The sequence below is a fragment of the Eupeodes corollae genome, chromosome 3 (genome assembly GCF_945859685.1).
Source record: "Eupeodes corollae chromosome 3, idEupCoro1.1, whole genome shotgun sequence".
NCBI lineage: Eukaryota > Metazoa > Arthropoda > Insecta > Diptera > Syrphidae > Eupeodes > Eupeodes corollae.
The window spans coordinates 84,603,472-84,630,755 of record NC_079149.1 but is presented as its reverse complement, the minus strand read 5'-3'; the positions used below and the strand labels follow the sequence as shown (position 1 = coordinate 84,630,755).

General features: G+C 34.8%; 1 protein-coding gene across 1 annotated transcript in view; it reads right to left on the bottom strand.

Moving 5' to 3' along the window:
• Positions 1 to 27,284, bottom strand: part of LOC129949290 (unconventional myosin ID) — an 85,239-nt gene that overhangs the window by 20,977 nt on the left and 36,978 nt on the right. The window contains exons 2-3 of the mRNA XM_056060659.1: positions 6,246 to 6,352; positions 5,988 to 6,183 (exon numbers count right to left, since the gene is read on the bottom strand). Of these exons, the coding sequence (XP_055916634.1) occupies positions 5,988 to 6,183; positions 6,246 to 6,352 (303 nt within the window). The remainder of the gene's footprint in view (positions 1 to 5,987; positions 6,184 to 6,245; positions 6,353 to 27,284) is intronic.

Sequence of the window (27,284 nt, the reverse complement as noted above, 5' to 3'; positions counted from 1 at the left end):
TTCCCGATTTCTCTAATAATGTATTTAAAAAGTTTGATGTAAATGCCCCAGATTTCAAACCTCCCACGACATCTTCAAATACTCGTTCAACCTCTTATAGTACTTCGGGGCTATCTAAAGAAACAAAAAGAGTATCTTTTAATCTCACTTAAATCCCATCACCTCCACCGTCGAGTTCTCCCTCTCCTATTTTAACCAATTTGGACCTAGACATGGGGGCTAAATATACTAACTCCATAAGCTCCTATATATTAAAACACACCCAGTCCTTTCTAATAAACAAAATTTAAACAAGTCTTTTGATACTCTTTACCCACCAGTAGTCAAGGTCACTCAACAAACTGCCGATTCTACTGAATGTCTAGACTTAGAAACAAGAAGATTTATGAGAATGTTCGCCTTTTCCAAGCATTTTTACATGACAAGTCGGATTCTGTTTGCTACGAAGGGAAAACCAGAACAAGCGATTTGGTTTCAATTCAACAGAAAGGTCTGCCTTCTGAATTTTCTAAGCTCATCTGTAACGCAGCCGAAATGATCACTTGACATTATATTCTCAACCGGCCCAGATAACTTATTATGAAACCAAGTAGATTCCTTTAGTATTGAAAAAACACATATAAATTAAAACGGAAAAAAGAATTATCTAAAATTAAATTTTAGGGTTAACGAACGGAACCTTTTGAGATTTTTTCTCAGAAAGCTCAGGAGAGAAAGCTTCTATAGACGGTTTTTTCCCATCGTTGTTCGAAGCCTTTTTATAATTTTCATTTTCGAAAATGAGCGCTCTCCATATACATATATAAAAATCAACCTACATCATCTTGTGCTTTCCCGTAATCGGGCTGATTCAACCTCACATTTCTCGTTCTGGTGCGGGTGCATGATTGTACAATTCATCAGTATGAAATATTTTTTTGGCTGCTTCCTCGTATCTATCAAAATCATTTTGTTTAGACGCATTGCCAATTTCGGGTCTTGCAACATCTTGTTTTTAGCGTTGAATCGCTCTAAGATATCGTTCCAAAATGTTGCAAACAAAGAGGCTTCGAGACCACTGATCTTCTGTAGAAGACGCTCAAAAATGTTCCGAAGTATCTATTGTGGGGGCCCTCCGTTTGTGGAGTCCCCTTAATCCGGCCTTGCTACTAACGTTTTGCCTTACCTCGTGTCTAGAAGTTACTCCCACTTCACATCCTAATTTGTATGATTTTCATAAAGCCCAATTTTTCCAAATTAAGGATTATATTAACAGTGTTCCATTTTATTTTAAAAATATGTCTGTTAAAAAAGCCACTTACCTTCTTCATAATGAAGTACACTATTCAATTTCTATGCATGTCCCCTCCTACCGACATAGGGTTAGCCCCGCCTTGGTATTATCATTCACTTCGATCGCTGCGTAATGAAAGTAACAAGCTGTTGGAAATATTCCTACGCTCTCAATGCCCAACTGACTATTTTAAGTACCTTGGTGCATATCTTTATTTCAACGATCTGTACAATTTTCTCTTACTTACAGTCCTGTGTGAACTGGGGCCTCCCCCAACAAACTTCTCCATCTAGCTCGGTCCATAGCTAGATGTCTCCGGTTTCACGCTCCAAGTTGGGTGAGGTCACTTTGCACTTGCGCGCGCCATCTGATCCGCGGTCTTCCTCTACTGCGCTGTCCTGTGGGTGTGGATTCGTGGATTCGAAAACTTTCCGTGCCGGAGCATTGGTTTTCATGCGCTCTACGTGACCCAGCCATCTTAGTCGTTGGACTTTTACCCTTCTGGATAAGTCTGCGTCGCTGTACAGCCCGTATAGCTCGTCGTTCCATCTTCTCCTCCACTCCCCTTAGATGCAAACGGGACCGTAGATCACACGAAGAACTTTCCTCTCGAACCGACCCAAGGTGCTTTTATCCGCTTTTGTCATAGTCCATACTTCTGCACCGTATAACAGGACGGGGATGATAAGGGTCTTATATAGCAACACTTTGGTCCCTCGAGAGAGGACTTTAGCACTCAATTGCTTTCTTATACCAAAGAAACAGCGGTTAGCAAGAGTTATTCTTTGTTTGATCTCAGCGCTGGTGTTGTTTTCTGCGTTTACAGCTGAGTCTAGGTAGACGAAGTCCTTGACTACCTCAAAGTTACGTCTGTCGATGGTGAAGTTTTGACCAATACGTCGGTGTTGTATGTCTTTTCTTGACGACAGCATGCACTTTGTGTTGCCCTCATTAACCGTTAAACCCATTCTTGCCGCCTCTGCCTCAATACTCATAAAAGCCCCATTGTCATCACGTTGAGTTCTTCCGATTATGTCAATGTTATCAGCACATGCTAGTAATTGGAAAGACTTTTGAAAGAAAGTGCCTCTGGTGTTGACGTGTGAGCTCTGCACTATTATTTCAAGTACGATATTAAAAATATCGCTTGACAGCCCATCACCTTGTCTAAAACCTTTTTGGACATCGAAAAGTTCTGTTAAGTTGTTTCCAACCTTTATGGAGCAGAGTGAATTCTCCATGGTCATCCTGCACAAACGGAAGAGTTTGGCAGGGATGCCAAAAGTAGACATGGCTCTTTACAGCTCGTCCCTGTAGATGCTGTCATATGCGGCCTGAAAATCGATGAAAAGATAGTGGGTGTCGATTTGGTGTTCTTGGTTTTTTTCCAGGATCTGCTGTAATGTGAATATTTAATCTACTGTGGACTTTCCTGGTCTAAACCACACTGATAAGAACCTATCACGTTGTTGACGATAGGCTTTAAACGTTCACATATTATTATTATTATTATTATTATTTTATAGGCGATGTTCAGTAGACTGACACCTTTATAGTAGGTGAAGTTAGCATGCTTTCTTCCGACCATATCTTACAGATACGTAGGTGCATGCTCCTAACTAACTTATCTCCAGTTACTTTAAAGAGTTCGGCATTCAAGCCATCCGTTCCAGCGGCTTTGTTAGACTTCAGCTTAGATATGGTAATCTTTACTTCGTCTAAGTCGGCAGAAGTGGTCCTTCCATATCCACAGCGTTGACTGCGGTTCCACTATAATGTTTCCAGTTTCGCCTTTGCAGCCTTCGGTTCTAGGTGTATGTACCTGTGAATTTCGTTTTATCCGTTCATAAAACTTTCGAACTTCGATACGTTGTGTTGGCGGCAGAGAACTTGGAGAGAGGTAACTTGTAACTCGGTCGAAAAAGTATTTGGCGATCTCTTGCGATTGTAGCCGTTGGACCTTGTACCTTCTCCCAGCACCTCCCTGTTTTGCCATGGATCTGGAAAATTGAAGTATTACCTTGGCTACAACGAGGTAGTGGTCCGAGTCTATGTTAGCTCCTCGGAAAGTTCTAAGCTTCTCGGAAAATTCGGACATCCATGATGCTGGAAGCGTGTCTGGCGTCGATCGCAATATGGTCAATCTAGTTGATGGTAGATTGATCTGGAGAACTCCAAGTTCGTTTGTGGATGTTGGGGTGTGGAAAACGCGTACTGGCTACCATAACGTTTCGCCCGCAGCAAAATCTATAAGCCTAAATCCGTTGTCGGAAGTGTTGTCAAGCAGGCTGTTTTTCCCGATTATTCCACCAAAGATGTCTTCCCTTATAAGCTTGGCATTAAAATCGCCCTGGACAATGCTAATATCGTAGCTAGGTCACTGCTCATATGTTTTGTCTAAGAGCTCCAGATGGCAGTGGAGGAATTCCTAAGATGGAATCAATAGTGGCGTCTACAGTTCCAGTAAGGTTGAACTACTTTGTGAACACCTTATAAGGCTTCTATGACTTATTGGGAGCCCAGGCCTATAAGGAGCGGTTTATTCGGCTCCCCGTCCTTGAAGTTATACTAAGGATCTGGCCCTCCAGGTTGGGGGTTGGTATCGTCGGGATGACTTCCTGGCCACGTAAAAACATCATAGTTGCAAAGTACCAACAAGCCTCGGATACGTACGGATTTACTGTTGACAACCTACGAAAACAATTTTCTCTACCAGGATTAAAACTCAAGCTTACCTTGTCAACGATCCCAAATCCTTTTTTCGGTTCGTTAATCAAAAAAGAATCAATTTGCAATCAACTTTATCCTTTTAACGTGAATTTTTAAGGCAACTATTTAGTTTTTCATGTGTCATGAATTTCAAATTCAGAACTTTACTTCACAAACCTCCACTTTAAGTTCATAGTAAAAAATACTAACAAAAACATTATTTATCCATCATGATTTGTATTTTGTATTGTAAAGAAATATTACGTATTTCTTTTCCAAACTGACAAGGAACCTTTTTACACAAAACATTAAATGAAGCTGTGCAGAAAATAATGAAATCAAAGTTCAGCTTTCAGTTGAAGGAAAAGACATAATAAACTGTATTTTTGACAGAAGTGGACTTGACTAAGTTAGAGAGATTTTTCTTGACTAACTTTTCAATGAAGTTGCCTTAATTGGAAGGCAAATTTTTGGCAGCTGGCTTTTCAGATACTAGAAACTTGCCTTACTTTCAAGTCCCTTATGTCGCCTGAACTTGCCGATTTATCCTTATCTTAAGGAACATTTCCTAAAATAGGGAAATCATCTTTTATAACCCAAATTCACAAGAAGGGTCCAAAAGGGGAGGTGATAAACTATCGACCAATTGCTAAACTTTCTCATATTCTAAACATTTTTGAAAGCATTTTATATGAACTGCTTAGCGTCTGTTGCAGATCTCTAACTACCCCAGCACAGTTCGGCTTTATCAAACATAGATCTACCACCACAAACCCTGTAGAGTTCGTTTCATTCAATCAAAGATCTTTAAAAAATGGAAATTAAATTGATATGGTTTCCATTGACTTCAGCAAAGCGTTTGTCAAATTTTTCATAATCTTGTAGTTTTCAAACTCTCCTCCTTAGGCTTTGAACCTCTCTTCCTCAAATGGATTACTTCTTACAATAAAAATAGTGAATATTACGTCCTATTTATATCCACTAGTTATATAATATAATCCTGTTTTAGCCAATTCAGATATTCCCCATGGTAGTCATTTAGACCCTCTCCTAGTTATCCTTACAATTAATGACACGACATGGTCGTTAAACATTGTCACCCCTTTATCGTGATAACTATTAAACCTCAACGCAGGGAAATTGCGGACATACTATTCATACATAGGCTTCTCTCTAACACCAACTCTTCATACCTCCTATGGCCTTAACAAACATCTGACCCTTATGCTTCGAATACATGCATTCATTTCATTTGATTTTAAAATCAGGAACTATAACCTTAACCTTAATTTGATCCATTCCATTAATAGTTACAAGTTATTTGGGGGTTAAGCCATCACTCAAATTTAAATTTAACAATCACGCTAGGGATCAAGATTGTTCTCCTATTTTCCACAAAAATAATTAACTCAAATTTGTTGATTTGCCTATTTTTTGAATACAGAAGTTAATATCGGTACGATTTGAATCAATGTTTCAATTTGAAATTGAGTGAAAAGCTTGCCAATTAAAAAAATGAATTAACAATTGAACAGCGAATAAAACAGAAAATTGAAAATAAAAGATATTAATGCTAAATTATTTAACACAGAAGAGAGATACTGAAAGTGAAAAAAAGTAATAACAATGTGTTACGTGATCAAACTCTCAATTTTTATTTATTATTTTATTATGCATGCATTCAATACAAGCTAGCTTCAATTTCTGAGTCATGCAAGCCAATAGATACTGCATCGATTGAAGCTTTCATGAAAAAAGAAAAACTTCGGAAATGTGAAAATATGTTTCTTCTCTTCAATAAAGAAAATATTTTTCTATATATTACCTGCCTTTGATTTGAAATTGTTTTAATTGTAAAATGAGATTCAAAGATCACTTTCAATTTTCATGAATTAGTTTCTAGCTATCTTTGGTTTGTCATATTGCGCGAGAAACATTAAGTGTTTATAATAAATTGATTTTTTTTTAGAGTTTCGTAAAACTGATAATCCTCAAAACCACGTACCTTTCAATTTCATTTTGTCCTTGAACATTTGTTACGGCAGCAATATATTTCATTATGATCTTGGAGGCTTCTGTTTTTCCAGCGCCCGATTCTCCAGATATAAGAATACATGTGTCTTGATGTCTTTGTTTCAGAATTTTATGTGCCGAATCTGCAATTGCGTAAAGATGTGGTGGGTTTTCGAATAATTCTCGTCCTGAAATTGACAAAAATGTATTAGTAAAAACATATTTACAAATAATGTCTTAAGTTACTAACCTTTATATTTGTTTATCGTATCTGGACCATAAATATTCATTTGCCTGTAGGGATTCATTGAAACGCATACTTCTCCTATGTATGTGTAAATTGATCCAACTCGAAATCTGGAAAATAAAATTAAAAATATTTTAATAAGTTTTTTTTTTTTTGAAATTCAATAAGAGGTTTCATTTTGAATAAGACTCTAGCTGGTAGCTATCAGTTTTAAAGCTATGATCTTTTAATATTTGAAATGTTAAAAGTGCTCCTATAGTACAAATAGAACCGTAAAATCTTCGATCAAGGCATTGGAATTGTCAAGATTCAGACAGAACGAAAGAAAAAAAAGGTGATCAAAATGCTCACCGAAACACTGAGATTTAATATCTTTACAGGTTTTTCTTTGAGACCTCTTGGCAGTTGTAAGGTCTATGTTATTAAATGTGAAATTTTTGAAGGTATCAAGGTCGTTACGCCGAAAATGTGGCAGTAGGTCATTGAAACTTACTTGTAAAAAAAGCATGATTTTTTAAATATTAAAAAGAAACCTCTTATTGGAAAACCTGTAATGCAATGTAGACGTGTGCAAGTCAGATGTATAAAATTCAAAAGAGTCTTACTCTGACACAACCATCATCACTCAAACCTGGCGCCATGGAAAAATTAATTTCATATCTCATGACATCTTTTCTTCATGCATACAAAGTATGAGATGCTAAATATTGATTCCTTTCCAAATCCAATGATTGTAAAAGATTTTAGCGCTCATACAATGTTGCAACGTATAGTTTAACAATACTTAACCTAGAGTAAGGCCAGTAGCCGTAGCTGTGGACATGAGGATATCATAAAGTAACCAAATGGACGTAATGTTTGTTTGTTACTTTTGTGCATCGTCATAAAGGGTCATAGTGTTAAGATAGTCTGCAAGACAAATTAACAACTCAGGATTGTAAATTTGTGTATACACGTTTTTGAATGACCAGGAAAATGCATATCTCGTTTTTGGATGATATAAAGTTTGTTTGTTTTAATAATTGTCATGTTATAAAAAATCAGACAAAAATTATTTTAGGATAGTTCAGGTTCAGGAGTTGAATACGTGATTAAAGCAATTAGGCAAACAATTTGGTCAAAGTATAGGTTTTGAAACCATAAACTATTTGATTTTCAATATCAAATTAACTACCTAATGAACAGGGAATTTGGGTTTCTATATGATTTCAAGCCCAAAGGACGTTGAGTGTTTTTTTTTGTCACCTGTGAAAAAATATGCTTTACTTGAGGTTAATTTAAAATAATAAGAAATGTGTGCTTCACAATTTTTGTTTTGTGTTTATGATTTCCATAGGGTGTACAATGACGTGTTGATAAATAAAGTCATATTGGGTCTGAATAATGAAGGCAAATATTAGTCTAAGACTATCAATTTGTCTTGCTGAAAAGTTTGTAGGTTTTCTTGTTTAGTTAAAAAAGTTGTTAGTTGAATTATTCTTAAAAATTTTTAAATTAACAACAATATTTTTCATATAAAGAAATAGTTTAGTTTGAAAATCTATTTTTTTTAAATAGATTTTTAGTTGAAAAATGTTGTTTACCAATTTTAGTAGCAGTTCTTAAATTTTTACAAATTGGATGAATGAAATTAATTTGAGAGATATCAAGAACCGAACATTTTTTACCAAATTTGCGTATTTTTTTTTGTAGATTTCATTTTTTTATGAAAAAATGGACTGTTGGATTTTTATAAAACAAACTACGGAATATCAAAAACAATATTTTCTGTGAAATACAAAAGTTTAAAGACAATTGCGCAAAATTTTAAACAACCTATTATAATAAGGCCTTAGCACGATACTAGTTAACAATTTACTATATACAAGTAATCTACTAACTTTTCAAAAATTTTAAACACTTTTTATTGTTTTGCTAACTAGTATCATGTTAAAACCATTTTATTTAAAAAAAAAACATGAACACATCTAAATAATGACAGATTGTGGAGCAAACAAAACAAACATACCTTAATATTTTTGCAAATGTCAAAGTGACAACATTGAATTTGTATTTTCTTTTTTCATTAATTTTGTTTTCATAACTTGCCGTGGTTTATTTGCGTTAAAGTTTAAGTTCGTTGCAACTATTTTGGATATTATTAAAAATTTATTCTACCAGGTAAAAAAATTATTGTTTAGTGAAAAAGTTGAAATGAAATGTGCATTAAATTATTGAATATCTGCGAAAGATCTATTCCCCGTGAAGCATCTTCAATACCCAAAAGCAGCTACAATGCTACAACTGTTAGCTTCATATGTCATACAGATTTAGTACGATACTAAAGAGATAAATTAGCCATTTGGTGATTTTAACTTTAGAAAAATGTTTAGTAGATAGTACGATCCTAAACTCGTTTAAAATTATCAAAATCCTTTTTTTAAGCTAGTATCATACTAAAAATGATTAAAAATGGTACTAAATCGTTTAAAATTTTTCGCCAGTATTTTTAATTTTTGAATAGCTACTTCAGTCGAAAGTAAATTTTTACCAACTTTTATTAAATTTTCGTTTAAGTTTATATTTTTTGTAAAAAAAACTGTCGATTCGATTTTTCTCAAAATTTTAATAAATCTTGAAAACAATATTTGTTAAAAGATAAAAGTAGTTTTAAGCCAATATTTCAAGGTTTTGAAAAGGTATTTGAGTCGAAAATTTATTTTTAAAAACTTTGATTCCTTTTTTTGTTTAGGTTTTTATTATTTGTAAACAAAACTGTAAATTCGCATTTTCTCAAATTTTACCAACTTTGAGTAATGTTTTTTTAGGTTTTTATTTTTATAAGAAACTGTCAGTTCGATTTTTCTCAAAATCTTAACAGATGTTAAAAACGTCATTTTTCGTTGCATAAAATTGTTTTGAAGATGAAATCATTTTTCATTCGTAAAATCTTCGAGGTGACAAATCTTTTTTCAGTTTTTTTGATTTATAAAAAAAACCGTTAATTGGATTTTTTTCCAAAAATAAACGGTGATTTTTTAGGAGCTTGAGAACTTTTTTTTAAAAAAAAAACGCATAAAATTTGCAAAATCTCATCGATTCTTTATTTGAAACGTTAGATTGGTCCATGACATTTACTTTATGAAGATAATTTCATTTAAATGTTGACCGCGGCTGCGTCTTAGGTGGTCCATTCGGAAAGTCCAATTTTGGGTAACTTTTTCGAGCATTTCGGCCGGAATAGGCCGAATTTCTTCGGAAATGTTGTCTTCCAAAGCTGGAATAGTTGCTGGCTTATTTGTGTAGACACAAAAAATAGTCTAAAGGCGTCAAATCGCATGATCTTGGTGGCCAACTTACCGGTCCATTCCTTGAGATGAATTGTTCTCCGAAGTTTTCCCTCAAAATGGCCATAGAATCGCGAGCTGTGTGGCATGTAGCGCCATCTTGTTGAAACCACATGTCAACCAAGTTCAGTTCTTCCATTTTTGGCAACAAAAAGTTTGTAAGCATTGAACGATAGCGATCGCCATTCACCGTAACGTTGCGTCCAACAGCATCTTTGAAAAAATACGGTCCAATGATTCCACCAGCGTACAAACCACACCAAACAGTGCATTTTTCGGGATGCATGGGCAGTTCTTGAATGGCTTCTGGTTGCTCTTCACTCCAAATGCGCAATTTTGCTTATTTACGTAGCCATTCAACCAGAAATGAGCCTCATCGCTGAACAAAATTTGTCGATAAAAAAGCGGATTTTTGCCAACTTTTCTAGGGCCCATTCACTGAAAATTCGACGTTGTGGCAGATCGTTCGGCACGAGCTGTATTTTATACGGTTTTACAACAAGATCTTTGCGTAAAATCTTCCATGTGGTCGAATAACACAAACCCAATTGCTGCGAACGGCGACGAATCGACATTTCACGGTCTTCAGCAACACTCTCAGAAACAGACGCAATATTCTCTTCTGTACGCACTGTACGCATTCGTGTGGTTGGTTTAATGTCAAATAAAGTAAACTGAGTGCGAAACTTGGTCACAATCGCATTAATTGTTTGCTCACTTGGTCGGACCATAAATGGGACGTAAAGCGCGAAACACATTTCGAACCGAACACTGATTTTGGTAATAAAATTCAATGATTTGCAAGCGTTGCTCGTTAGTAAGTCTATTCATGATGTAATTTCAAAGCATACTGAGAATCTTTCTCTTTGACACCATTCCGAAATCCCGCGTGATCTGTCAAATACTAATGCATGAAAATCCTAACCTCAAAAAAATCACCCTTTATAATAGTTTGGTATCACGTTACAATATATAATATTAAATTTAATTCAAGTCAATCATTGGTTCGTGAGATATTTTGGGTTGACCTATATTTTTACATTTTTTTAAACTACTATGGTAAAAAAACCACCCACGCAATTTCCTTGAGAGCCCTTTCAGCATTTTTCTGCCTTATTATCTGTATAACAAAATCTATTTGAAGGCGATATTTCTTCTGCTTCTTGAGCTATGGACGACGAAAGAAACGTCGCGAAAGTCAAACGTACGTACACACGCACGCACAGACATTTTTCTGAAAACTTTTATTTCGACTCTTGGGACCGTAAAACGTCGAGAAATGTCAAAATTTTCAAATTTGCCAAATCGGACCCATTACAATACTTCCTATGGGAAGTTAAATAGACCTGGCCAACCAGGAGCATCTTTAAACTGTTTTTTTTTACCAATGGACGATCCAGGGGGTGTCATATGAGCCATAGAGCCTATACAGTTAAGTTGCATAAGGAAAGATTTTATCTACTGATTTCTTAGTAATTCAACGGTTTCTCAAAAAGTGGTTTGCTGGCAAAAACAACTAAAATCTTTGTTTTCACACAAATTAAAATTTGGAAAAACTTTAGTCATGATTTAAATTTTTTTCTTAAGACTTTTTCTAAGAGAAAAAAGCTAATATATATATATAATAAAGTAGTTTTTCTTTAGAAATTGATTTTTTATTAAACACACAACAAACTTTTAAAATATTAAAAAATTAAGGATATCTAATTTTTGAAGTGAATTTGCTTTGTCCCAAAAACAGCAAAACTTACACTTTAGTTAGACGAATGGTTATGAAAAACATATATCAATTAGACTAATATAAAACTAGAGATTCCTCCAAACTTATTTGTTTGCTTTAATTTGTTTTTATTTAATTTTTAGAGAAGTTATGCACATATTTCTTTAAATTTAAGAACCAAACATTTTGTTCTCTACAATTTCTAAGTTTTGGTAACTTCTTTAAGATCAATTTTTTTAAAAGGTTTACGCAAATAGTAATTCTTTAGAATTTGTCTTCAAGCATCAGCTCTAATCTACGAGTTAGAAGAACTATAACGATAGAAATAATAGAATTCAAAAAATTGAGTCCGAAAAGAATACGTCAAAAAAAGCCAGACAGTTCTTCATATAAGATGGTTTTATTTTCCTACGAAACAAGATCACATCTTTCTAGCGAACTTTCTCGTTTTCTGGGTTTTTGCATAAAAATTTTTTAGCGTTCTTCTTAGAAATGCCAAAAAGACGGAATCTATTAGTATTGGAAAAAAACTACGTCTCACCGCAGTTTCAAACATTTCTGCGTGAAATTGTCTAAAAAACCATCTAAACTATTGTAATTTAGCTCTTGAATACGGCTTACTTAGAAAACTGATAGAATCTTGGAATGCTGTCATATTTAGGGAATCGTCCAGATTAAATAGTTATACCATATCTTGCTAGACAACAGTGTTTTAAAATTATCTAATAACTTGTTGTCAATTTAACCCTTGAGGTATGTAAATGCAAGGTTAAGATTTTGTCAGCCTCTTTTAGAGAACAATAAAGAACATTTGTAAGTGGTGCTCAAAAACTCATCTTTAAGTTAAGTGTGTGACCTTCTCTCTCCTGATTAAAATTCTGGATCCGGCCTTGTATTACCAGTGGCATGATGGTTAGTGCGTTGGACTGTATCTGATAGGTAGTCTTACAAAGGATATTGCGCCGACGATCTAACTGCGTACAAAACGGAACGAAAGGTTGAGGTTATTAGAATTCTTTTGCAGCGTGATTTCGGCAAGATTCAGCGATATTGCGATGACTGGAAACTGAAAATAAATGTCCAGAAGTCGGAGACAATTCTTTTCCGGACTCCCTTGGCTGGGGCGACGAGGGATGCGTGCAAGAATTGGCGCAAGATGGTCATCATTGATTCTCACGGGCAGCCATTGGCGAACAAAAGTGTAGTGAAGTACCTCGGTATCTGGTAAGATCAGTATTTATACAGACATATAAATTGTATTGTAAATTGTATTTCGACAGACATATAAATGCTGCTCTGACCAGGGCCAGAGGAGCCTTCGCTCTGACGAAACGGCTGTATTTTGGCAGTCGGCTTGACCCCAGAGTGAAGGTAATTTGCTATATGGCCCTCATAAGGCCAATGATCGTTTATGGTTGTCCTGTGTGGTTCAACGTTGCCCCTTCCCAGATAGAGAAGTTTCGGGTGTTCGAGCGGCAGTGTTTACGACGCTGTACCGGCTTATATCGAACAGCCGAGTCTTCTTATGTGCATTATTTTTCCAACGAGGTTCTATACAACGGGGCTCAACAGAATTGTCAATTTCGTGATAAAACTCGTTCGAGGTCACATTGCAAGAGCTATATCTTCGACCAACAATTTAATTTTCGGGGCGTTCTATCCGAACGAGGAGTATTATGAAGGTGCACGCTTGAGCGGCTACATTCCTCTTTTTAGACAAATGCGGTCTGATGCAGGATAGATTGGCAGTTCCGTTAATTTATCACGTCAGACGAAGAACCGTGGATAGGCGACTCCTGTAAAATCGGGACGTCATGGCACAAGGCGGAGCAGAGCTCCTTCGGTTCAGTAAGGCTGTGTCCGAACGGGACCGAACTGATAGGGTGAAGCAGGAGAACCAGTTTTGGTGGCTTCAATCGGCACTAGATAGTGGCTAGTCGGGATGGGGTTTTAAGCCTTGGCCGGCTTACATACTTGTTTAATATTATTATGGTTTAGTTTTAAATAGAATAGGCATGGTGGCACGCAAAAAAAAATATAAAAAAAAAATATAAAAAAAACATTAAAAAAACATTTTTTTAAAAAAATAAAAAAAAAGACAACAAAATATGAAAAACAAAAAGTGCGTTGGACTGTCATGCCAGAGGTCTTGGCTTCGATCCCTGCCTGTGCCACCTAACTTTTTTCACGGGTACTACCTCTTGCAAGCAATTGACAAACTCTCCAATAGTAATTCTTGTCGGATTCGGCATATAAACTGTAGGTCCCCTCCATAACTGACAATATTACTCGCACACAGGAATGGTTGAGAGTTGTAAGTCACTAGGACCTAGTTCTCAACGGGCTTTTGCGCCACCCAATTTATTTATTTTATCCGCCCTTGCTTTTAAACATTAATTTGTAAGGTTCTTGATTCATTCTAGTTTGGATTGAGTGAACTGAAAAAGGTAAAGCTTGACTATTCATGTATATAATAACTCATAAAGTCGACCTAAAGGTTTTCTTTTGAGTTAGACTTGATGAATGAAATTACGAGGTCTGCTTATAAAGGCGACAATATAGGATTATTCATTCCGGAGTTTAAAGTTGGTAGCGCTGGCATTAGACATCTGTCAGAGTCAATTGTAATTTGAAATGTTAATCCGACAACGATTTAAAATTATTAAAACAATTTAAAGACTGTGGAAGCGGCATTGATGTAGTAGGGCGAGCTGCAACTGCAAGCTCTGGTGGTGATCCGAATTTATCAATTTCCAACCTTTTCCATTATTTCAACATATCATAGACCTCACTAGGAAATTTGAAGCCTGCTGTCCATTCACACTTCCGCTGTAGGTACACTTCTTTCTTGGAACAGCAGACAATAAACACGAACGAAAGTATTGGTTACTTGTTAATTCGGAGCGTTATAGTCGAAGGACCACCTATTCTTTGGAAAGGTGCCGCCACCGACGAGCCGCTTAAATATCATAACTTGATGGGCGACAAGTGGTTCCTACAAGTGGGGTCATCAGTCAAATTATGGCTTTATTGCTTAAGAAATGTACGTTTGGAGGAAGACATTCAAAAGACTATGTTTATGCGAATAATCGTGGAACTCAAGACGCGATAAAAGTCTAATATACATAAATTATGACCGAGATACATCCTGGGGTGGAATTGGCTATAGCTTTCATTCTGTGTAAAATGATTAAACTTAATTAATTCGATTGAACAATTTCAGATTAAAAAATTCTACCATCACCTAACATCAATCAGATTTGTTCAATTTGATTCTCATTTATCAAAAATCATCTAAGTCTATTGTACCCGTAATATGCAAAAAAGTGGTTAAAAAATTCTTCAAAAGAATCTCTAATAACGTTTTGCACTTCATTGGAAAACGCCAAACGAAATAAAATGTTCATCAAAAATGTTTCATTATTTGTGTTTTTATTTTAGTTTAATTTTCAAAACCGAAAACTAATGACCCTAAATGTGCTTGAATTAAAATTAAATAACATTTTTATTTTTAAAATATTGTTCATCTAAAGAAATAAAAAGATCATTCGGTGAAGAGTTTCTATTTCATATAAGAAATATAAACCAACCACAGAATATATTTTCGACAAAAAACGAGGCACTTAGATTATATGTTCATACTATTAAAATTATTCCCGAAGTAATAGTTGTTAATTAATTTTTCTGACTCCCGCTGAGAAAACTTGCGCCTTTTTTCTTTGAAATAATAAATAGATGCTTATGTCCTATAAGCCGCTTTTCTCCTTTAAAATCGACAGAAAAATATAAAGATTTTTATCTGTTATCTATTTGTGCCTTTAGCTGTAGGTTTTTTTAAGGTCATAACAATCGAATTATATCCTTCCCATCAAGACGTCAATAAAATATGGTAAAAGGATTAATATAACAAAAAATTTAACTACCAATTAAGTAAATTCCAATTTTACATAAATGTCCTCAAATGCAATAAACGTGAATTGAAATATAAGCGTTCTTATAGATGAATCTTTTTTGTATGGAAAACCTCTGCAATTCTTATAGGTCTTTAGGTTTATACACACCCAAATAGATTATTTCTATAAGCATTAAATGTATGTCAAAGTGTGCGGTTTAATGCCTTTGGCTCGTAATCGATTTATTTTTTTATTGGCAATTATTTTAAATAGAAATAAGTTTTGTTTTCAGATTAAAGCAATTTAATTTGCTCTTTAAATGCTCATTCCGAACATTTTACTGCTGCAACTAAAAGGTTTAATAAAGTTTTTTAAAATTACTTTTTTCCTTGATAAATTTAACTTTTTTTTTAAAGCATGTATTTTAACTTAAAGAAGAGGTTTTATTATTGACTCTATGAGCGTGAACTTTTAATAGAATTACGAAAGTTTATCAAATAAATTAAAAAAAGAAAACATATCTTCAATGAAATTTCATTGCAAAATACAATTCTACACAAGAGCGGAAGAACTACGAAGGTTTAGGTGAGGTTCAACCATAGAGAAAAATAATTAAATCGATTCATAGTGTGCATTCGGAGAAATTGTGTAAGTCTTTAAATTTTAGAAATCTAATCGAGAGGTTTTATGGACATTTTGAATCTGACACCATTCGAAAATTGGATTTACAACTAATAGTACAAGACCAAAAAGTTTTTCGAATTGCAGTTTACACCAACTACGACATTTCTCACACCCTTCACTTACCTTTGAAAAACTTATTGCTTAATGAATGAAGAATAAACTATTTTCATATTATGAGAACAAAAAAAAGAAAGAAAAAATCATACATGTTTTTCTGTAACTTAATGATAAGATGATTAAAAAGTTGTAAAACGATACCAAAAATTGACTTAAATAATTGTTTAAAAACATCACGGAAATCACGGCCAAATCTCTTAATAAAACCCAGACCTTTATTTGGTTTTTTTATATGTAAAGTTAATATGTTTATTGAATGTTAGTTTATGATCTAAGAGAACACCCAAGTCAGAAAATACATATATTCTACTTAAAGGACAAGAATCAAACATGTAACTAAAAACGATTGGTTAGGTTAGGTTAAAGTGGCTGTCCAAGATGAAAACGGATACACTTAGGCCAGTTTAATGGCCCATTATGATACTACATGGATCTTGAGGCTTCCTCCTAATCACAATGGAACCAGTTTGAGTCCTTACTAAACGTCAGAGGCTGATTATGCTGATATAATTTAGATCGTTAAGGAAGAATTCTCCTAGGTAATTCTTGCGTTTTCGAGCCAGAGCAGGGCATGTACAGAGAAGATGAAGAACTATTTCCTCCCCTTCCTTGTCCATACAGTTTCTACAAAAGTCATTTGAGAGTACGCCGAGTCGCGTGGCGTGCTTTCCTTTTAGACGATGTCCGGTTATGACACCTATTATCGAGCTTATATGCGATCTGCTTAGAGATAGCAAGTACCTTAAACGTTTTAAATCCAGTGTTGGCAGTGATGTTTTTTGTGACCTGATACGGCTTTACATTTGTGAACACTTAAAACAAGACGATTATTATTGCACCATTCCTTGAATAATATTAAGTCATTTTTGCAAGAGAAGACAGTCAGATGTAGAGTTCATTTTTTTTAAATTTTAATGTCCAGACGAATTTTGATCGAAACCAAGTCATTTATAAATAAAACAAATAGAATAGGACCAAGGTGACTACCCTGGGGGACACCAGAATTCACAACAAATGAACTTGAACACTCATTACGAAATTTAAATCTATAACGTCTATCTTGTCCTTAAAATCTTGCTGTGATAGTTTTAAAAGTAATGTTTTATAACACAATTTGTGAAAGGCCTTGCTGAAATCAGTAAAGATATAATCTACTTGTTCACGTTTTTCAAAAACATCTAAACAAAAGGGCGTAAAGTGAAACAGATTTGTAACAGTTAAACGCTTTTTAACAGATAGTTTAGCAATATGTAGTTCATTATTTCGTTTTTAGGACATTTTTGGGGAATTGGTATTATGAAGGAATTCTTACAGATAAAAGGAAACAGCGAGTTACTCAAAGACGTAACACATTTCTTTAAAATGGATGATGGTACACCGTCGGGACCAGGACTAAAACATTCGTCAAATTGTATGATACTGGAATTGATAAAATTTAAGTGGGGGAAATTTATAACAGTGGTAGATGAGTTAGAAAAACTATTAGTATTCTAATCTATAAAAGTAGTTTGCAAACATGTGCGCAATTATTCTCGACTCATTACTATTTACTATTACAGCATGTATCAGAACTAAACATCTTTTTAGACATAGAGCATATAGACATTTGTTTGGTGTCCGAAACCCACCTCGCTATTGAACAAAGTCTTGATAATAAATTACCAAACTATACATGTTATCACGCTCCGCACCCAGCTGACAAAGCTAAGGGAGGATCAGCAATACTTATAAAAAAGTGCTTGACACACTATGAAGAACCAAAGTTTACTAAAGAAAACATGCAAGTAACAACAATTAGTATTGGTATAAAAAAAAAGAATTCAAAATAGCAGCTATATACTGCCCTCCGAGACGCTCTCCAACTGAAGAAGACTATGCAGAACTCCTACCTTTGTTAGGACATAACTTCCTTGTTGGTGGCGACTTCAATGCTAAACACACCCAATGGGGATCTAGGCTCATAACAACAAAAGGTAAACGGCTATACCAAGCAGGCCGAAAATACAACTGCGAATTTTATTCTTCTGGTTCGCCAACATATTGGCCATTTGATACTAACAAAATACCAGACCTTATAGACATTTTTTTAGTTAAAGGTATTAAACGAAATCATATAAGTGTCGAAGGTAATTACGATTTATCATCAGATCATAATCCAGTAATTTTATCACTGAGCGAAACAGAAATAATAGAAAAAAGTAATCCCAAGCTCGTGAATAACAGAACAAACTGGAACGAATTCAGAGACAAACTTGAAAATTTTATAAACCTAAGATCCCCTATGCAAACAATTGAACAAATTGATCATAAAGTAGAACAATTTATTGCTGATGTGCAGCAGGCTGCAGAAAAAAGTACTCCAACTATTTCGAATGCGAGAGAAAAAGAAATAAAATATCCTATCGAAATAAAGGAGTTGATATTGGAAAAAAAAGCTAGAAGAAAATGGCAATCCACGAGATTCCCAGATGATAAGGTAGTTTTTAACCGTCTTAACAACGAATTAAAAAAAAGAATCTGTGAGTTTAAAAATGATTCACTAAGTAGATTCCTGAAAACAGAATACTCCTTATGGAAAGCAGCTAAGCGCCTAAGAAGACCTCAGACACAAAACCCGCCTATAAAATCTCAAGATGGTAAATGGATCGGAAACCCGAAACAAAAGGCTGATCTCTTCGCTGAACATCTCGCGAATGTTTTCAAGCCATTCCCAGCAAGCACAGCTACAGATCCCTTACAGTTTGTTGACAGAAACGACGAATGTGAAATACCTTTTGTCACGCTCAAAGAAGTAAGAAGCATGTGTCAACATAAGTTGTCAAACAAAAAATCACCAGAGTACGATCTTATAACTGCTCAGGTTCTGAAAGAAATGCCTTCAAGAAACTCCAATTTATAATAAACGCATGCCTTAAACTAAGATATGTGCCACATCATTGGAAAATTGCGGAAGTCATTGTTATACCTAAACAAGGTAAGCCACCAACAGAAGTTACATCTTACAGACCAATATCGCTTATACCAATCATGGCAAAAGTTTTTGAAAAACTGCTACTGAAAAGGCTTAACAAAATAATTGAAGAAAGAAGACTAATTCCGAGTCATCAGTTTGGATTTAGAAATAAACATTCCACGATAGACCAAGTGCATCGAATTACGGATGTTGTGGAAAAGGCACTTGAAGAAAAACAAGTATGCTCGTCTGTATTCTTAGATGTTGCTCAAGCTTTTGACAAGGTTTGGCACTTGGGACTTGAGTACAAACTGCATAGGGACTTCCCCAGGCAGTACTACGAAATACTGAAATCCTACGTTACGAACCGACTCTTTAGAGTACGGTACGACCAAAATTACTCGGAACTTAAGAAAATTGAAGCCGGTGTACCACAAGGAAGTGTCCTACATACAAGGGATATTCCAGTGGACATCAACGCTATCATGGCCACCTTTGCTGATGATACTGCAATATTGGTGCCAGATAAATCCGTTACGAAGGCTACAAAAAATTTGCAAAATGCAGTCGATAAAGTTAGTGATTGGACGCACAAATGGCGTATCAAATTAAACGAAATAAAATCGACGCATATAAACTTTACAAACAAAAACATAAACAATGTTCCAATTTTTATAAACAGTACAGAGGTGCCTTACTCCAATACCGCCAAATACCTTGGAATGAATTTCGATGCAAAGCTTAAATGGAAAGAACACATCAAAAAGAAAAGAGAAGAACTAAACTTGAAGTACAGACAAATGTACTGGTTAATAGGAAAGAACTCTGACCTATCTATCCAGAACAAACTAATGTTATATAAGCAAGTATTGAAACCCGTTTGGACCTATGGCATCCAACTATGGGGCTGTACAAAGAAAACAAATGCTGAACCCATCCAAAAATTCCAAAGCAAGGTCCTTCGTGGAATAATAAATGCCCCTTGGTATATAAGAAATAGCGATCTACATCGTGACCTTCAAATTGAAATGGTTACAGAAGTGGTTAAGAAACACGCTGTATCACACAATCAGCGACTGCAAAGTCATACTAACTCTGAAATGGAGACCGTATTAAATGTACGAGACAATGTTCGGAGATTAAGAAGAACCAAGCCTCATGAGCTGATGGGCTAAAAGCTACGGGAAAGTGTTATAACCTTAAACTTCCCCCAATGCGATTTAAAAATTAAGAAATAAAAATCATTTGTCGATCTTTCATAGATTGGTCCTGATTCACCGGTGGTTTTAGTGCGGTAAGAGTCCCACACTACTCGGTACCGATTCTTACCGAGTGTCTTTTGAAGATTTCCATCGGATAAAAAAAAAAAAAAAATACTATTTGATGTGGAATCAGTCATTAAGTTAGGGTACCATCATGTTTTCTTCTTCGGATAACGAATTTCCAAAAACTATCAGCAACGGCGTTTGAATCGTCTGAGTTATTACGATCACGTCTAAGGACTCGATAAGAAGTGTCAAAAAGCTCCGATAGAGATAGAGTTGTTGAGCTATGTTTCCGTCAATATTATGATATCGTGAAGAAGATTATTAATGTTTTTGTAACCCATGTTGGTCTTTGTCCGAAGTCCATTTACGTTTTAGTAGTAGATTAATACCTTGAAAGTTTGAGAAAGTAACAATTCGTTTTGTTTTATAGATCTTTTTGGCTCTGAACTTAAGGCCTCCAAAGCACTCTTTCGCAGTTAACTTTAGAGAATTCACATGGAGAGGTAAATGTTCCAGAATGCAGTGTTGCCAATGACTAAAAAGGTCGTCGAAAAAGTAGAAAGAGGGTACGTCATTTTGATAAATAGGAAAACATTACGAAGTGAAAAAGGAACAGGTATATTAATTTAATCCTTAACCCTTAACTGAAGTCGAGGATCCAGTGGGCCCACGAACTAACTTAAAACCTCCGTACAAAACGCAGCGTTCGTCGTAGCTTTTTCTGCTTCTAGATGCCTTTCTTCAGTAAGCCGACGTGTGTGCAGTGAGAATTACGCGTTTCGCTCGCTTCTTCTTAGGTCGTATTATGATACGCTTGGGTCCCCTGGACCTGGACGTAATTTTTTTTGTTCATTTGGTTGTTTTATTCTATTGCAGGTGGTGTGGTATTTTTAATGGCAAATCGAGAAAATATGTCTGAAAATCAAGAAAACAATTTGGGGATCTGATTGCAATAATAGCGGGAACAATCATTCAGAAAATGATTTCTCTGACAGTGGAGAAGAATTTTTATTGACAAAAGATCACGATTCAAATTCTGATTTGTCTGATGATGAAGAAGAAGATGATGCCGAAGTTATTGAAGAAAATACATCTGGATACTTCTATGGAAAAAAAACAGATTTAAATGGGCTAGAGCACCACTTGCAAGAAACGTCAGGTGTCATAATATAATTAGATTGTCTGGCACTACTTCTCGAGCCAGATCTATTAATCAATTTAATCCAAAGGAATCATTCGAGAAAATATTTGATGTCGATATAAAAAACACAATATTAAAGCAGACAAACATCAAAATGGCAGTGCTCAGAATAAAATATAAATCAATGGACCGTTTTGAATGAAGAGACTGTACTGAATAAGAGCTGGATGCATTTTGGGTCTTTTGATCTACTCAGCTGTATTCATGTCAAATCATGAAGCCGTTGCATCGCTCTTTGCTACGGACGGTAAAGGCGATCCATTTTCCGCCTTTGTATGTCCTTATTGCGATTTTATACCTTTCTGTTAGGCTTTTTGTTTTGACAACCCAGAAGATAGAAATTACAGGAAAAAAAACAGATCAAGCTTGTATAGTCACAGACATTATAAATATTTACAACAAAAATTCCCAAGCAAACTACTCAATTGGAACCAATGCCACTATAGACGAGATGCTGGTTGATTTTCGCGGTCGCTGTGCATTCAAGATGTACATTCCAAGTAAGCCCAATAAATATGGATTGAAAATGCAGTGAATTGCAGATTCAAAAACACATTATGCACTCAACATCTATTTTATATTGTGGACAAAATTCTGATGGCTTTTCATTAACTACGGAAGAAAGAAAATTTCGAATACCAGTGCAAGCTTGTCTGCGATTATGCAAGCCAATTTTGAACTCAAATCGTAACATCACGACACACAACTGGTACACTTCCATGAAACCAAAGGTCTAACCGTTGCGTCGTTGGAACTATGACGAAAAATAAGAGGTAGATTCCGAAAGACTTTTTACCTCACAAAAGTAGACGAGTCGGGTCATCGCTTTTCGGATTTATAAAAGATACGACAATGGTGAGTATTACACCCAAGTCCGAAATCCCTATTTGCTCGACTTGTTCAAAACCAGTTTGTTTTCCTTGCCTTTAAATGGGCTAACTTTTTGTTCAAATAGTTTTAAAGAGTATGTTTTTTTTCTAAGAAAAATGTTTTTTTTTTGATTTTTTTTTATACATTTTTATTTTTTTTTAATTACATGTTTTTAGGTTAAGATTTTTGTTAAGATTACAAAAAGTACAAATATGAAATCGAAGTTCCTTTCGTTTATTTATTTTTTAACTATATTTATAATTGTTCAAGTTTGATGTTTAATAAAAAAAATTAAAAAAAAACTAATACTTTTTTTTTAAATTATCATTCAAAAATGGCTGGAGCCACGACTTTAGAAGCGTACATATTTTTTTCGACTTCAGTTAAGCAAAAAGTTTTCATTACGGAGTTCAACGTCTGTGCCAAAATAATACCTTCCTCATTTTATGATTTAGAACCTTTTGATTTGCAAACAGAATACATATTTAGTTTTGTGTTATGACAAAAAAACTACTTCCAGGACCCCGTCTAGAGGATTCAACTCAAGGCTATATTTTTTACAGAATGTAGAAACTATTCAAATAAGAGTTTGTGCATTTATAAAAAAAAGCATTACAAGTAAGTGATCTCCCGATTTGTGAAAAACAGAAACAAAATTCCAACTCCACCAACGGATAAGACGGGTAAGAAATTTTACAAAAACAAAACAAGTGAAGAAGCTTGTAATGGTTTAAAAAATCTTATAAATGGTTTTCCGAAATACGAATCACATTATACTCTACACAAATGTCCCAATAGAATATTTTTAGTCCCTAATTTAAAAATTAACTAAATGTACAAATTATATCGTGAAGCTTCATATTCACCCGTTTCTTGAAGAATTTAAATTGTCTTCCCACGCAAAAATCACTGATTCATGTAAGAAATGTGACAGCTTAGACATCTTCAAGATTCAAACAAATTAAAACAACCACTTAGTTAGCTTAAGTTTCAAGACAACTTTAGCTAAGGACGAGAATAATGACATAACAGTAATAGTTTTCGACCACATGGAAACCCTTCGATGTCCTATTTTTCAACAGGTATTTGCTACTCTAAGCGCTTGCTTTAAACCTACTCTATGGAATTTAGAACCAAAAAAATGAAGATGCTTTTACGAGTATGTATGTTTGGGATAAAGCGTGGTTTGAAGAGTGTACCAGTGTTTTTCAACCTTTTACATGAAACGGACCCTTAAGCACGAAGAAATATTTCGCGACCCCCAATCCATTGCTTTTTTTCCGTACCGTCGAACTTCGATAACTCGAATTTTGCTTAATTAAAATAATGTCGCAACAGCCTTAAGAGCTTTTCTTTCATACATTTTAGCTTTGACATCTCGAACTTTTTTGCTTGTAAAGGGTGTCCTAAATTTAACGCAAGATTTGAATTTTCCGCCATTTGTGCAGTGAAGTGTTGGCAACCCTGAAAAAAAGCAATTTGACAGCTAACAGTATAGGGTTATTAAAAATGGAGCGTTACACGATAGAACAACGTGTCTTCATTATTAAAGAATATTTCAAAAATAGTGAAAACTTGGCGGCTGCAGTTCGAAAATTTCATTCCAAAGATCTTTGTCTTCATGCTTACAAAATTCAATTAACACAACAATTAAAGCCTAATGACCATGGACAGAGAAGAGAGTTCGTTGAATGGATTATTGAACATCAACAAATGGACCCTGATTTTTCGAGCAAAATCATGCTAAGCGATGAAGCACATTTTCATATTGATGGCTTTGTCAATCGCCAAAATTGCCGCATTTGGGGTTCGGAGAACCCACATGTGATTGTCGAAAAACAAATGCATCCACAACGCGTGACTGTATGGTGTGGATTTTGGGCTGGAGGCATAATTGGGCCATATTTTTTTTGAAAATGATGCTGGTCAAGCAGTGACTGTTACTGGTGCTCGATATCGCGACATGATTACACAGTTCTTTCTGCCAAAATTGGATGATATTGATATGTCCAATATGTGGTTTCAACAAGACGGTGCCACATGTCATACAGCCCGTGAAACAATTCAATTACTGCATGAGACATTTCGGTGATCAAAATTGGCCTCCTAGATTGTGTGATTTAACTCCATTAGACTTCTTTTTATGGGGTTATTTGAAATCACAAGTCTATGTCAACAAGCCCACAACCATTAAAGGAGGAGATTCAACGCTGCATCAACGAAATTCAGCCACATTTATGCAGAATGGTCATGGAAAATTTCAACAAAAGAGTGCGCATGTGCATGCAAAGCCGTGGAGGCCATTTTTCCGATGTGTTATTCCATACATAACCCTATCCTATGTACTTTACGAGTCAATAAAAATATAACTATCAAAAGACTAAAAACGGCGTTTTCTATTTAATTCAAATCTTGCGTTAATTTTGGGACACCCTTTATATGTTGAATAAAAGTCTTCAAGGGCGGGATGAAAATGTCATCACTGCAACAGACAAAATCCATGACTTTACAAACAATATTGAATTTTGGTCATCGTCTCTAAATCAAAGCCACTTACATTCATTTTCCTCCACACAATATTTTGTTGAAGAAGTCGGATGTGAGATAAACATCTAGGAATTTATACCTGGTATGAAAATGGTGGTAGATAAGTTGAAAGAAGAAATGTGTCATTACTAGTCAATGGAAGAGATATCGAAAAATATTGGGACAAGGCGGATCTTTAATCCGCTTTTAAATGCAGCTGTAAATGAGGAAAGATTGGCAATTAAGCTCAAGGAAAGTCTGCTGGGTTTATCTGCAGATGGAATGCTGCAATTGGAATTAAGTCTTTCAATTTGGATACCTTTTGGTTAAAAAGGAAATAAGAATATCCTTTATTAACATTAGAGGCTACGAATTGTTTGATTCCATTTGCCACCTCGTACCTGTGCGAGTTGACATTTGCATCAATGACCAAAATTAAAAGTAAGGAAAGAAATCGCTTAAATTTGGAAAACGATTTAATTCTCAATGTACCAAAAATGGATCTACGTTGGGAGAAATTGATTTCTGAAAAACAAGCGCAACCGTCGCATTAAGAATAACTTTTTGTTCATTTGATACAAATGTTAAAGATGGGTTATATCTCATAGGTTATTTTTATTTTTTGTTTATTTGACACAAATGAATATTTCCTTTAATTATAATTTGTCTTAATAAACCTTTTTTAACTTTATTGGTTTGTTAAACTGCAGTATTTTCTCAACTTTTAGGAATTCTTTGTAAGAATCTTCGAGACCCCTTTAGAATGGCGACCCACTCGTTGAAAAACACTGCTATACACAATGCGACCGACGCTTTGTTGGAAATCAGAAATAAAAAGAAAACCATTTAATGTCATGTCACAATTTATGACAAAGGATGATTTTTTCTCCACTTTCAAGCTAAAAAAAAAACACGACGAATAGAAAAATTTCTACGAAAGGGCTAAACTTGACTTGACTGAATATTTTTTTAAATATTCAATTGAAGACAATCTTCCGTTTCAAGAAATTTCCGTTTCGAAAAGGATAGGTATTAATTTAGATAGCTTGTACCTAAGAAGTTCATACCCAAATGGAAGCTTGAGTAGCACATTAAACCTATCATTCATTCTTTTTACACTTAAAATGTTTGCAAGTAATATGTTTCAAATTTTTGATCTATTGACTATAATGAACAATAAAAACAGGCCCTTAATCCACTCACGGCCTCAAATAATGCACCGAAACCTTATAAATACTAGCATCAGGCTCGATTAATTTCTTCAGTTTGATAAACTAGTTTTAGATTCAGTTTCTGTCTTAATAAATATTAAATATAAGGTAGTTTATTTTTTAAAAAGGCAACAAGTGAGACTGAGTGTATAATAGCCAAACAATTCTAATTATTCCGTCACCACCTTCCTTGAGTCATCTCAAAAATTAATAATAAATAGATATTTACTAAGAGTTAAATTTGCCTGTTCACATTGTTTATTAGTAGATACACATCGTGTAGTCAGTGTCACACTCCTAACACGATGAGAATTCATATTATATGCCAAACAAGTTGATTCATCATCTTAATGTTAAAGTGGGTATATAGGCTAAATTTTGCTTGGCAATGAAAAGCTTGACATACAATGAAGCGAGTTGTTTTTTAAGCACACTGCGAATCAATTGTTTGAGGCCACATTTTTAGGAAGTTTTATTTTTAAAATAGGTTAAAATTTTAAGGTGATTTCAAGCGATACTAACTTTAGAATATTTTGTTTATTGTACAGTGAATGGAAGACACCCTGTAAAATCGTTTTTAGGGGATATGTTTTTTAGTAAGTTACAGGCAAACAAGGGGTTATTAATACCTTTTATATTTTTACAAAGTGCGAGCGTTGGGAAAACATGGAAGGATTGAAGAGGAGATACCGGTGCAAATTGTTGATACAATTCTGAATATCAAAATCGAAGGAAATGGGTTAGGCATTCCACATTCTCGATGTGCAGTTAAAAAATTAATCTCTATAAATGACAGTACGTCCGAAATTGAGCTCAAGGGTAAACTGATAAGCATTCCTGGAAGTGCGAGTATTACAGCTGAATTGTTTGAGGGCGGAACGTGAATATCGGTAAAACAAAGAAAGTGTACTTTATTCAGCGACTTTTGATGGATTAGAAGTGGCACACAAGATGTCGTTTATGAATATAAGGAAGAAATTCGAAGACAAAGCAATAATTTTATGAATTTCACACCTAATCCGTTTACTACAACTTGTAGTGAAAAGTTAGACAGTTTCTAATCCAACTAAGTAGAGATTTATCAATACCAAAGGCACCCATTTTTGATAATAGAGCTTGGTGTCTAACTTTATCAAATGCTTTTGAAGTCTAATAATCTTAATTTCTCGAATTACCGGTGGAACTATCGCTACAAAAGCCATGCTGCCGATCCTTAAGAAGTTTTCGTTCTTCGAGATATTTCTTAAGCTGTTAATTAATCTACGTTGTTTAG